Source organism: Tamandua tetradactyla, chromosome 8, assembly GCF_023851605.1.
Source record: "Tamandua tetradactyla isolate mTamTet1 chromosome 8, mTamTet1.pri, whole genome shotgun sequence".
NCBI classification, from domain to species: domain Eukaryota; kingdom Metazoa; phylum Chordata; class Mammalia; order Pilosa; family Myrmecophagidae; genus Tamandua; species Tamandua tetradactyla.
In genome coordinates, this window is record NC_135334.1 from 27,835,957 (window position 1) to 27,850,311 (window position 14,355).

Below are 14,355 nucleotides of genomic sequence, written 5' to 3' on the forward strand. Positions count from 1 at the left end.
TTTTCTGAGGGAAGCAATGGCAAGGGGAATGCCAGTTTCCTTAGAGTCTAACCAGAGAACATGGGCATTTAGCATATGTGAACTAGGTGGCCCTGTTTTAATTTACTCAAAGAAATTCAGCTGTCAGCCTTTTCTCTTCTTTCTCCGACTTCATTGTCAAACATCATTATGACACAGACAATCAGAATATAAAGCAGATATTTAACAAAGAAAACATTATATTATATGCTATTAATACTATGTAATAATATGTACTACTAATATTTGGCAGACATGAGTTTTTAAAGTGAAAGAAAGGAGATGGTTAAGATGGTTGAAATCTCATCCAGTTCAGTGTTTGGCATCAACTGTCGTTTTGATGCAGCCCTGCCTGGCATGGCAGCCTCAATGGCTCCTCTGGCAAACTGGCATCTGGGGTGGCCTTGTATGGGAGAGATTTCTGGCCTGAGCCTACATCTTAGCAATAATTATAATAGTGACCAGTTACAGGGGTTTCCAAGTATCAGGCATATTTCTGGCTCTTTATGTACATTATGACTAATCTTTACAATAAGTCAATAAGCTGGACATTTTATTCCCATTTTATAGATGTAGATATTGAAGCTTTGAAAAATTGTGTGATCTGTCTCAGGTCACACGCTGCTAAGTGGTAAAGCTGGAATGTGATTGCATACCAGCCTCTAAAACCCACACTCTGTCCACTGAGCCACTCAGCAAAACAATGGCCAAAGGCATCCCACCCTACACCCTGCCTGCTGTCAGGGGGGTATGTAGGACCCCTGCCCAGACTCTGCCTCCCACTCAGCTGTGAGGAAACCACAGGACCCCTCCGGCAGTGGTCCTTCTGGGTTAGGCATTCAGGAAGTCAACTGGGACTTTTCTAACAAGTTCACACCCAATTTAGCAACTAAGAGAGAAAGAAGCTGATTGGATTGAAAGGGGTTGTCCACCAGCTGAGAAGTATGCCTGAGAGTTTCTGTGCTGTTCTGAGGCTAATAAACCTAACCAGTTAAGGACTTACATGTTACATCAATGGGGGCTGAAGGAAATGCAGAGAGGGAGTAAGTCAACTTCCCAGAAAAGGCACTATTTATTTATTTAATTATTTCTATTTGAAGAAAGAAAGAAAACTGCCCTCTCTCATTATTTCATGCTACTAAGAAACCCTAGCAAGAGGCTATTCCCAGCTCTACAGACTGTCTCTAAATCTCTCAGCAATTGGTCACAGTTGACAATGACCATGTGTCATTCTAAAACCAAAAATAAAGGAGAGAGTGATTCTCAATGTGGGGCTGGGGATGAAAGGGGGGATGGAGGGAACTTAAGACAGGAGACAAGCTGAACCCGGAAGAAAAGGCTTTAGAGGGAAGCCCATGCTAGCCAGGACTCGAACAGCTCAGGTGGAGGAAACTGGGCAAGGGGGCAACAGACCTGGGTGCGATCCCTGACTCACCCAGCACTGTGAGAAGGGGCAGCTACTGAGTGTTGTAAGTCCCAGTTATTTCATCTGTAAAGTGGGGATCATCATGAGCCCTACTCCAAAAAGAAATAAACACATGCAATCGCAGGGCCTTCGCGTGGTGCCTGGCACATAATACCGCTTTATCAGAAGTAGCTGACAATAGTTACTAGTCCATTGTGAGGAAAAAGTACAGGGTAACGGCCAAATAACTTGGCAGAAAAACTTCAAGAAACAGAAAATCAATCATGGTTTAAGTTTGCCGCCACCCCAGTTATTTTAGAGGTTTTACAGTAGTCCCAGGGTACACGTGGCCTGACAGTTGTAGGTCAGTCCTGGAATTTAAAGCGTTGACCAGGGCCCCCGAGCACCTGGAAGACACAGACCAAGACCGCCCTGACCTGTCCGGTCTGGGCTTTGTTGGCCTTAACAAGGAAGGTGCCGAGAGCAGCAGGGCCCCGGGGAAGGCGGGAAGGGAGGGCACTCACCGCTCGGTACTTGACCAGGTAGTGCCTGATGGGGGAGCCGCCGTCATCCTGCTTGATCAGGTTCACCTTAATAGAGTTTCCATCCTCTCCCATCTGCCCTTCAAGCTTAGGTGCGCTGGGTTCCCCTGAAACAGCCAGTTCATGCACATGAAATTTCCATCCCCCAGATGAAAATCCAATCCATCAGAATGGGATGCAGTGATGGGAGGGGGCTGGCCTCTTTTCTTGTTTTCTCAGAAATTCAAATGGTTAAAGAGCAATAAATAGCAAACTTGGAATTCCAGTTGGATGCCTGTGACTTCGCCCAAACGGAGACCACCTTTTGGGAATGTTGTGGGAAACAATCTATTTGCACAGACCTGTTACCATTTTTTTTTTTTTATTGTCTCTCTCCCGGGTATCTGCATTTCATTTTTAGCTGCTGTTTACATTGTAGATTAACTTTTTACAAACCCGATACATTTCGAGAAATGGCTTGAAATCTGGGAAAATTGTGAGCATTTGGGTAGAAAACCTACGCCCATAAAATAATCTTTCAAAGGGGCCAAGTTTCTTCCCTGGGTATATGACTGCCCCCAGGGGGTGGGGCACTGGTCCCTGATGAAGGTGAAAGATGCTGCATTATTGTGCCCAACTTGTATGAACTAAGTTTTATTATTTCAGATTCATTTTTCTTTTTCACAAAGAGCATACGTTTCCAATTGTGATTAAGTAAAGCAGAATTTGCCATTAGCAAGTTTTCTGAGTGTCATCCTGCTTTTATAGCTCAAATGTCTGGGTGATCATCCTTGCCACCTCGTATTAAAGTAACAATCATTAAAGTCTTTTAATTTGTGAAAGGAGAGAGAAAAAAATCTTCAGTAATTCTCAACAGAAAAAAAGTCGATGTATCTCTATTTGCCATATACACTCAGCATTGTGAATCCAAGGCGGGGAAGGAAGATGAGATGGCATGTGATAAACCCCCAGGTTTGGGATGCCTCCTCCGTGAGCAAGATGCAGATTTACTTTAACAGAAACTATTACATTAGTATATACGGAAAGCAATGAGGTGAGAGAATCCAATATAAAATGTTAAAATTAGGATTTAACACACTTGGGAATCCTGCACTTCCTAGAAGAGCTGCCTCTCTATTTCATGGTCTCAAATAGAAAACTTGTGGAGGTTATAAAAGTTCCTTTTGGGTGAGCTGCTTTGGTTTGCTTTCTAGAAGACAGAATCCCATGCAGGCGACAGAAAGGCCAGGAAAAGGCTTGTCACCGGGCCTCGGACCTAGTCAACTAAAATGTGCACTGCCGGCCATTTATGAGACATGACCCGAGGGTCTTGCTCGCACCTTTGACACAAGGAGGAGTCAGAGAGCGTGATCTACCATACAGCCCAGCTGCTCAGACGGAGTGATGGCGTGGGGACGGTGTGCACGTCATCTGGGAGCTTGTTAGAAACTCAGAATCTCACCTTAACAAGATCCCTAGGTGACCTGTGTGTACTTTCATGTTGAAGAATAGGACCAATGGAGACAAATAAAACCTGCGACCGGGAGGGTGCATAAACCTGAAGTCTGAGGGATAAAGTATTTAGGGAAAATTGAGTTTGTTGTTTGCATCCTTAAATCAGTAATTAAGGAAAAATAAAACAAAAAGACACACAAGCTTCAGACAAAGATTGTCCTGTGCTTATGCCACTATCTAGCTACTAGCCAACTATTTAGTAGAAAATATTTAGAAATTTGGTTTGAATGATGCCAAGGTAGGTGGTTGTTTCAAATCCTTTTGGATCATCCTAAGTTTTAGATAATAACTCAACTATGTCTGTATTATTAAAAATATCCAGTACTAAAAAGAAACTCTAAAATGTTAAGGCTTGTAATTTCAAGTAGGGTAGGAGGTGTGTGTAGACACCAATACTGAACAAATGGAAGCAGGAGACACAGTCGAACTTCAGAAATTCTATACTGTCTCTGTACTAGAGTGACCAACTTAAGCCAGTTTGCCTGGGACTTCCCAGATATCAGCACTGAAAGCCCTATGCCCCAGGAAAACCCTCAGTCCTGGACAAACAGGGATGGTGGGTGACCCTGGACTGAATGGAAATGGACATTGATCATTATAACTCTTGGCATTTACAATCACAGCACTGACTCGGTGATGGATGGCTGATTCTCCTGAAGGAGAATGGGGTTTTCATCAAGGGGCCACAGAGACCCTTCAACACACCCACCAGGCGAGGACCCAGCCCGTCCTCCCAGGCCTGAAAGGTACAGAGATTAGTCCAAAGGGGTCATGCTGCTGAGCCTTCCTTCCTCTTTCCCATTGGAATGGAACACTTTGGGTTTCCCTACACTGAGTCAATACTACAAAACTCTTTCTCTGAGCTCTGCTTTTTGTGGGGAGTATCTTTTAAGAAGGTATTCCCCCTGATGTCTTTTAAAACTGGGTGCTAAGGATTTCAGAGTAGCTGAGGCTGTCTGTTCCCTTGGGTAAGTCACTGCTCCCATCTCTACATCTGCAAACTGTGGGCACTGGACTAGATGCTATCTAAGGTTCTGACAACACTATGACAGTAATCATGCTTTTATTACTTCTCATGACACTTGTGGAAGACAGAACAAGAATACAAGATATGAGTTCAGCTAATTTTAGGGAGATGCACCCCAAGATCAACAATTCAACATCTCTCAGGCATAAGGTTGTCAGAGAAACATACCATTTTTAGAAAGCTGCCTTAGAAAAGTCCATCTTCAAAAACAGAATCAAAGTCTCTTCAAAGACACAGGAACAAAAAAATCTCCAAGGAATCTCTGCAGAAACCAACAGCTCTAATGAAAGTACTCCCCTTATCTTTGAATTTGTTTCAGAAAAATTTTGGAATCGCAGAAATCCACTAGAAATTCCACCAGTGTTGGAACACCAGAACATGCTATCGTTTCCCTGACCGGCTCCCATGCTGCTCTGATGTGTGTATTGTTTGTTTTCAGAGAATTTAGAACATTTGACATCATACAATATCCAGGCATATCACTAAGGGCTCTTTGAATATGATTTATTAAACAGATGGATATAAAGTATCTTCTAGGTACCAGGTAGTCGATTAGATACTGAAGTTGTAAAAGTGAATAATGTGGTTTTTTGCTAAGCTGGATGAAAAAAAACAATTGTGATCATTCTTTTAAGAAATTGTGGGGCCTCCTATCAGAAACATAACCTCTCTGAAACAGTGTTTCTGAAGAAATCTCATATGCAACTAATACCACATAGATTCCAACCACCTCTGTGACTACATAACTTGCTGTAAGTGCATTAAAAAGTGGGAAAACTGATAGTTGTTTAATCTACTGCCTTATTCATCTTCAAATGTTTACTATTGGCTATTTTTTTAAAGATTAGAAATGGGGTTAAACAAACGATTTCCTCAGCTTCTGAGCAAAGGAGGCTCCAGCCCTGGCTGAAAAGGGAGGGCTGACACAGAAGAAATTGGGCCTTGGCATTTAGGAGTCTCACTGCTTTATTGAACACATTAGCAGAGGAAATTATTTAGAGGGTCCCAATGTGCACTCTGTTCTGAGATGGCTGCTGTGATTGGAATCATTATGGGTAATTTCAGAAAAGCCAATATTGTAATTATTTGTAAATGTTGGTTTGCAATTCAGCAGCAATTGGCAGGTTGCTCCGAGAAAACCCCTGGGGTTAATTATACCCTCTGATTTTAGCTTCAGTCATGAGTCAAAAATTTCCCCCCAAAATATTTTATGTAAAGACTAAAACAGTGGTACCTTAAAAATAAGCTTTGCCAAGAACAAATATGAAATATTGGCAATTCTGGTGCTTTCGAGCAGAAAGTAAATCATGTACTCAGGAGAAAAAGAACTAATGGGAGGGACCACATAAAGTCAGATGTATTATGGGCAGGTCCTATGAAATTCCCCATCCGGAGCCATAATTGAAATGTATATTTCTGGCCATGCAGATTGTAGGTTCTGCCTTTGTAATTATTGAGCTTCTGTGTCCCTAAATCTGAGTCTGCATCATACCCTTTTCCTAGTCCACAAAAGCCCAGGGTTACAAAACTACTTCTGGATATCTGAATTTCATGATAAAAATTATAGCAGGTCTTGGGTGTCTGGACAACATTTGTGAATTTAAGAACGAAAACAATATATTCCATTTTTCCTTCAAAAAAGCCCAAGCCTCAAGAGCTGTGTATTCTGAGTGAGATGCTGGGTTGCCAACAGGCATCTCTGTGAAAGGCTCAGCCTGCTGGCTCTTCACCCACTTTGTTTTCTCTCCCATAGGGGTCCTCAAAGAGTTTCGGGTGTGTGAGTATACATCAACGATGGGATGTCAGGCCTGCAGTAAAGTCTGTTTTTATTTTTACTATTCAAATAGGACTGTGTGGCTTTAAAATTACTATTCATTTTGTTTATCCTAACTCCTGTCCCCTTTTGTTGATTATTTCTTACAAACAATTTGAAATTGTATATGCCTTTTTATTCCTTATTTTAAAAGTCCAAAATGCATGACTGAGCTATCCAAGTGTGAAATCTATTCAATTTTTTCAACTCAAGAACATTTGCAATTGTATCAAGAAGTTAGAAGTTTTGGTCCTTCGGGAATCAGCAAATTGCCTTAGGACATCAGCATGCAGCATTATTAGACCACTAATTCTCCTTTCTCAAGCAGACCATTAGCCCTAGATGCCAGACAAACAGACAAATCTAACATGATCTCTGCTGCATACATCCTTGGCCTCTCCTAACTGCCCCTGGTTCCTTCTCTGGCAACCTACATGGCAACTCTGGGGGTGCTGCAGTGGCTTTCCCACAGATCCAAAGAACCATCTGATGACATGAGATGGACATGGATTTGTCCTAAGCCTTGCCTCCCCAAATCAGACCTTTGGAGTGGCTACTTCCTTTCCTGAGTTCTCTTATGTGTTAAGGACCTGCTTGTGCTAACTACTTTCCCAAACTACTTTCCATCCTAGTCCCTGGCTCCAGAGAGTTCTGGGGACTGAATAGTGGGTCTGGACATGGCCACTTCCTCAGCTTTTACAGGGAAAAGGCATCTAGTCCACTAGCTTTTTTCAGCACCGTCTCTCTTGGGAACTGTGAATGTCAGTTTGTGTACGGGTCAGCCGGGGGAGCGGGGACAGACAAATGGCAGTGTGGAGTACAAATTAAACAGCAACAAATGAACTCTGACAGACTGAACCACAAAAATACCAATTCCCCTTCTCCTGGGTGTCATGAGAATACCAACAGATTAATTGATCAATTATCTTTGCTTCATCATCCTAAAAAGAAAATACGACCACAAAGGTATGGCTTGTGGTTATGGGGCTGAGCCAAGCTGGGGAAGTTATGACAGAAATAACTGCAATCACCAACAATTAGCTCGGCTCCTGCCTCCAAGGCCACAAGGGGGATTTGGGCACATCTTCAACACTATTTCATGGCCATTCGAACCGTTATGAAGAAGTATGAGGCTCGTGGGATGCTCCAGCCCTTATATTGGTAACCCGTGGGAAATGAGCGGTTTCCAAAGCCAGCCAGTGGCCCTTGGCCCATGGAGCTCGGGGTTGCTGCACGCCTCTGCCTTCCTTTCTGCCCCCTCCACACTCACTCTCTAACCTGGTCACCACCAGTGCAGGGATCCTTAGAAATAAAGGCAATTAGAGCATACACCTTGGTGAAAAGTCTATGTCGACCTGCCAGAGACCGTGGCAATCCAGACACACAGCTGTAAAAAAATAAAGGAGGGAGTGGAAGGGGTGGTTAGTGATGTTTTCAATCTAAGAAGGAAGAGTGGGTGTTAAAGAGTTTAGTTCATCAGAAACAGCATTTCCTAGTACGAGTCAGTGTCAGTAGCTAAAGAAAAAAGATCGTTATGAATGGGTGGGAGGAATCCATGCTCAGACATGCAGCTCATTTACAGGAGGGTGCCTGGGGGCTTCTCGGCATGGGCATGCTGGTGGGGATGGGGTGGAGAGTCCCATTTACACAGAGTCCTCCGGTGGCTGGTGGTGACAGCCATGCCATCCTCCAGTCGTGGGAGAAGGCAGGTCCTGCAGGCACACGGCACCATGAGAGTGGAAATGACCTTTCACAGTGGGGGTCTCTTAGATAGCTTGCCACAGCAAGCCCACTCCTGCGACCCTGGGACAGGTGCCTGGGCTTATCTGCAGTGAGACCCTGTGCCGCAGAGCTCTATGGGCCCAGGAACCAACTAACTTCAGGGGATGGTGCTCAAGGCCTGTTTTAACCTCCCTTCTTCCATTCTGCCTTAATTCATTCAGTGCTTCTGGGCTCAGTAAACACTGTTCCCATGACCCTAGGGTGGGGGGAACAGCCAAGATGTGTTATGTGCATCCCAAACAATTTCTTTTGTTTTGGGGAGGAGAGTGGGAAAGGCTGGATTTCATCAATTATTGGGTGTACTTAAACCTTCCTAATTTAGTTGTACCTCACCATAAATCCTTACTAATATCCAGAGAAAAGAGGTGATAACTGTCCTTAATGAAGTTTTATTTCTCTCCCCCAAGCATTTTATTTGCTCTAACTGCTCCATTCCCTTAAATTTTATTATCAAAGGCCACTTCCTGCCACTGGCTGCTCACCTGAATAACAAATCCTCTTGCCTGTCCCCTTGGAAATGGCTGAAGAGGGTCGGTCATGGATGGGAAGATGGTTTGATGAGGGGTAATTATGGCATTGGAATTCCATAAGGCTCTTAGTGATCTTTTTTTTTTGTATAAGTCACATTTTTTACCGTCAGCCAAGACCACAGCTGCGATATGTTTCTGGGGCAACTGCAGGAAACATCTTTAAACGTTTCTTGCCCTGCTTAAAATGTCTGGAAGTGAGCTCTCGTCAGAGATTCATTTCTACCTTACTCATGTGGAGCTTTGCTTCGTTCTGAATTATAGCATTGCACCAAAATGACCAAACTGGTTTTAAAAAGAGCTTAAAGGGTTTCATTCCAACATCCAGCATCTGCTCACACTTAAGATTTCATGGGGAAGGTCCAGGCCTGCCCCCAGAACAATCTGAGAAAAGTCTGGTCTTGCTGATGATCAACTTTATGGAATTAAAGAAACCACAATATTTGGATGGGGCTGGGAGTTTCAAAAATCTTTGGCTCCCAGTATTCTCTGCCCTAAGACTCACAGATTAAGGCAGTTTTTAAAGGTGGGTCAAATTTATTTGCACGAACTGCATCAGATGTTCCCCTGTTTTGGGGGCCATCTCACCTTATTTCATACATTCTACACATCAGACATGTTTTTGGAAAATGAGGATGCCTCCTGTCCAAGTCCTTTGCCCAGGAGTCTGGTTGTAAATGGGACTGAATTGGGGCAAGCTGTCAGACCCCCAAAGCTGAAGTCCTCTGGGATGAGGGAGAGTGAGCAAGACAGCACTAACACACACAGGGGAGACAGAACAGGACAGCACAGGGACAAGGAACATGCGAGACAGCTGTCTACGGTTTTGTTCATGTGGATGTCGCCCAATGAGTTCTCGGAAAAGTGAGCTCTGACAGGGGACTCCTTGCATGCATGGGCACATGGGGCGGTTATTGGTGTTAGTTCTGCTTTGGTGATAAATGCAGCCTGTATGTGTCTTGGGTTGGAATGGAAAGTAAAATCTTTCAGTTAGAAAAGAACGAAACATCTATGACTCCCAGGGCAGGTTTTTCAATAGGTGTTTGATTTTATGGGGGTGGGGAAGCCGCGAGCAGAGGCTCCCCACTCTCTTTATGGTCCAGTGAGAAATGTTTAAACAAGGTTGTGACAGTCACAATATTAACTAATTATTTTGTCACCATTATGCTCTTAATTAGGCTATAATTTTATTTCCTCTGCTGCAAGGGCCAATCATGTGCTTCTTGATTGCTCAGAGATGTCCAGTCATGGTGACTGCTAAATGGCTTTTGCTCTGAGTCTTTTTCTCCCTCCCTGCATGGGGGAGGGTCACTCTTGAAAAGTGACACCTTGGCAATCACGGTCAAACTGCTCCAATTCCAAATTCATAAAGCTCTTATTTCACAAAGTCCTCAGTGTGCATGATGTGTATGAAGCACTCTCATTGGTTTTGGACAAACCCAACTTGGCAATTGATAAATTTTTCTCCCTAGCTTTTCAGTATTGTCAACAGACACATTTTCATGTGAACGTGACTCATTTTAGAGCAATTCTGGTGTTTAGCACGACTGGATACAGTTGGTTAAGACTGCTATAAAGCTAATACACAAAACTGCTTTTGGGGAGATAACTTTGAAGAAATAGCTGACAAAAATTCAAGCTGGCAAACTTTGTGGTGGCTAATGTGTTCTTACTTTAGGTGGGAATTTGTGTGCCCAATTTCCTGAAGCAAAATATTACACCTAAGGCTATCATGGTATCAAACTGTCATGTCAAGGCTGCAAGGAAAGCCAGATTCTGGATGTGAATTTAGGGGCCACTCTCAAGTGGCATCACTTAGGAAATCTGAGATGGGAAGAAATGAGCAGGCCCGGGGTGCCAGGCATTGGTCCCAGATTTATTTCACTAATCAGAACAAAGAGTTTTACCTTCTGTTCACCAGCGTGGACGACATCATCAGCACCATGCAAGCCACATGACAAAGTCACATGATACGCACGCACATGATTGGTTGAAAGGAAAGTGGAGGAGGTCACATGGAAAATACAAAAAAATTAAAAACTGATGTAAACAATGGGCAGGGAGAAAAATCAACAACAAAATCACAGACTAAATAAAAGGAGAAATCAAATTAAATTAGCAGCATATATAGGAAACATTGGGAGGACAATAAAACTGTCTGAGAACAGAATAATAAATCATAAAGAGCATTTGGTTAACAACACCAATAAGCGTTAGATACATCTGCAACAATGCATATTAATACTACATCAAAGAGCATATAAACTTTTTCTTTTTTTTGAAATGGGGAGGTGTTTCTGCCAGGACCCAGTTGTCAAAGTCAATCCAGAAGACTGTTAAAGGAAAAAAAAAAAAAAGGAAATTATTAGCCACAGATTCCAGAAGTGGTTCAGCATCCTTGGGAAATAAGGACAATGAAACAGAACATGGGTCATCAAAGTAAAATGCCAAGATTTTTAAGGCATAGCTCCTGTTCCCTGTGAGAACAAAATATTACATTACATTCTAAAAAGTCATTTCGTGTTTTCTTTGATGTAATAAAGAGAGGATCCTTTCTCACTTCTTTATCCCATACCCACATTAGCCCTGAGATCCCTGATGAGATTCCTCAGAGTCAACACACAGATAAAGGGAAGGGACCAATGTAGATAACTAAGGGCATTCGCCCCCTTCTTGCCATTGAGGCAATGGTTCTGTCAACACTGCACAGCAGAAATTGAACCCCCAGGACAATGAGTTGAGAGGTTGACATTAAGCAAATACTTGGGTTTGCACATAAAGTTTTATTTTTAGACTTGTGACTGTATTGATACAACACAGATTTGAGATTTACAATGAAAAAAAGAGGTGTCCTCGTTTGGATTTGTCAACACTCCTCCTAGGTCGTATCTACATTCCTAATTGCTACTGAATGATGTTGCCTTGGTAAAAGGCCTTTCAGGTTCCCCACTCCTTCACGTTGACAGGCCAGTGGAAGTGTTGGCCATTAACAAGTGAGGCTAAGAGAGGAGGAGGGCAGAGAGGGGAGGTGAAGATACTTTTCTGCCCAAAGTACACCACTTTGGTACTCAAAAACAATTCAAGAGGAATGCTCTAACCAGGTTACATATCCCCATGACTCTGTGGGCAGACTCAGAATGTGGGTCCCTTATGTCTGGTATCACACAGGGACTGGCATCTTCTACCAAGAGGGCCCTGCAGGGGTGATATAAAATTGACCAGTTTCTCCTTTGATTTTCTTCAGAATACTTTTATTCTTTCATAATCAAAAACTGACCAAAACCCAAAAACAACTATAAGCAAAAATAGGAGATATTTTTTATTTCCAACCCTACTGATTAATTGATTCTTATATGCTCATAGCTTCTCTGCTATTAGTCCCACTGAGATTCCCAAACACTTTATTTTGCCTTAATAATGAGGAATATGTTCATGCTAAATCCAGGTGCTGCCCTGTTGTAACTGCCTTTCCTTTATCCCGGTATCCACTGGGATCAACAACTTGGGTCAACAGTGAAAAGGCTCAGTGTTCCAAAATAACAAAGACAAATTTTCTTCCCTTTGGACGTCATAACTAGGCATTTTATCTGAAAGCAGAAATGCCTGGTTTCTACAAATTAAAGACATGACAGGAGGAGACATGACTAATTCCTCCTTAAGAAAAAATCTGGATCTAAGATTGTGTTTCATTTCCAGAGATGGCACAGCCCATGTGAGGCACCTTAAATATGAAACAAGTCATGCAAATGCATTATATACCCTTATTCTGTGCTTGGCACACAATACTGCACCAAGCTGGAAAAGGACAGGAGCATCACTGTTTGTTGTAAGAAGAAAGGACCCTGTTAACTGCATTTCTTTTCCAAATCCAAAAAAAAAAAACAAAACAACAACCAATCTGAATTAAATCCATGCAAGCGCACACACTGTCAACCACTCTGCTGACAATATGAAACCTCGAAAGCGTCAGGAATTAAAATTCATTGCAGCACACACACCAAGAGAACATCGAGAAAGCAGATCCTGAGCTATGTTCTGCAACAGAAAAAAAGAACCATTTCATGCAACCCACATAACCAGGAAATTCTTTTCTTCTCTGTTCAATTATGTATCAGAAACCCTGGCTCGGGGGAGCAGGAGCTGTTCTTGGCACACCTGCTTTCTGCCTTCTTGCTCTGACTACTTCTCCATGGGATGCATGGTATTTGTTCTGTGCACCCAGAAATCTAATATAGTTTAAAACACACACTCACTTATATTGATTTGTAAGGGAATTTAAGTCCTCAACACACATGCTCATCTCATTAGAGCCTTATAAATCTAGCTTGGGAGATATTGTCGTTGTGATTAAGTGTAATGTTTTCCATGATGGAAAAGACGGTACAGGATATGAAATCCAGCACTTTGGTCTAGATTCCTTGACCCATCATTTTTCTGGCACTGGAGTAGAGGCCTAAGCTGAGACAGAAGCACCTCCTTCTATATGTGCTCTATTTACAAACCTCCTTGACATGGTGAGACAAAGAAGGGTGTACTGGCAAGAAGCAGCCACTCCTGCCTTCTTTGCATTGCCTTCTAACTTCCCGCAAGCCACCATTTTTTCCCATCGCTCCTCCTTTTCTCTTTTAGCTCCTTGTTTAAAATCCAGTGTATGTGTATTTCAGAGGGGAAAGACAGCAAAGGCGGTCCTGTGTCTCCCTAATCCTTTTCTATTTTTAACTTGAGAATAAATTTGGAAAGGCCTCCCCATGCACAAAGTAGTCTCCCAATCATCACCCCAGTTCTTTTGGTGATGTTTGGTTTGCTGTCTTGGAAAGGAGAAAGCATGCTTGGGAAACCACACCGGGCTAGGAACCTTCATGCATTTACAGCTGTGGCTTGTAATAAATGGGAAAACCATGGGCATCGGGCACTTCTACAACAGGCAGCAATCAGAGGTCCAGCTGAGAGCAGCTCAGCTCTGTACTCACTAGACGGTTCTGTGGTTGTAAGGGCAGTAAGAGGCCCAGTTGCTATGGAAACATGAAGGACAGAAAGGGCACAGGGAGGTGATGGAAAATGGAAATAAATTAAATTCATATGTATATGTATATACATACATATAAAGGCATCACTATAAAAAAAGACAGATGCTGAAGGGGACATTCACTCCCTTTCTTTGGTTTACTAACATTAAAATAAATATTTTAAAGGAATTATCAGTGATTTTGCTGACAAATTACTCTCACACAGCAAGAAATAACTTAACCCTCATTTATTGTTACTATTAATTAGAGCTACCACATGCTGGGCACTGTGTTTTGTGTTTTTCATACTTAATCTTTAAGTTTTACAAACATCTACAAGGTGGGTGGAATTTGTCCTTCATTTTAAAGACAAAAAATCCATGATTCGGGGAGGTTGAGTGATTCACCCAAGTTTATGGGGCTGGAAGTAGAGACTGTGGAGCTAGGATTTGAATCCAGGTCTGGCTGTTTCCAATGCCTGACCTCTTTCCACTATGGTACACTTCCTGGAGAATCACAGGGTGGCATGGGCACCATGCTTCTGAGTCAAGCAGATGCCATAGAAGGGTTTGGGTTTGGCGTTTGAGCCATCTCCTAAGACTGAGCCCACACCAGGGGCTTCTGATAGAATAGAAAGAATAAAGACTGCCCTCCCTGCATCTGTTGCCATCTGCTGCTCTGAGGATTGATATTAAATCCTGCAGCCTACTTAGTTGTTGTCTACTTTGCTTCCCCTCCTTG

The 14,355-nt window shown here is 42.7% G+C and overlaps 1 protein-coding gene across 9 annotated transcripts in view; it reads right to left on the minus strand.

Annotated features, from left to right (window-relative positions):
• The window catches only part of NCAM1 (neural cell adhesion molecule 1), a 345,586-nt gene that overhangs the window by 19,300 nt on the left and 311,931 nt on the right, over positions 1-14,355 (minus strand). For 8 of the 9 annotated variants that reach the window (XM_077112901.1, XM_077112895.1, XM_077112896.1 and 5 more), the window contains one exon: positions 1,948-2,072. In XM_077112901.1, the coding sequence (XP_076969016.1) occupies positions 1,948-2,072 (125 nt within the window). Of the gene's footprint in view, positions 1-1,947; positions 2,073-13,578; positions 13,621-14,355 lie in introns of all 9 variants that reach the window. The other variant, XM_077112894.1, reaches the window with a different exon arrangement.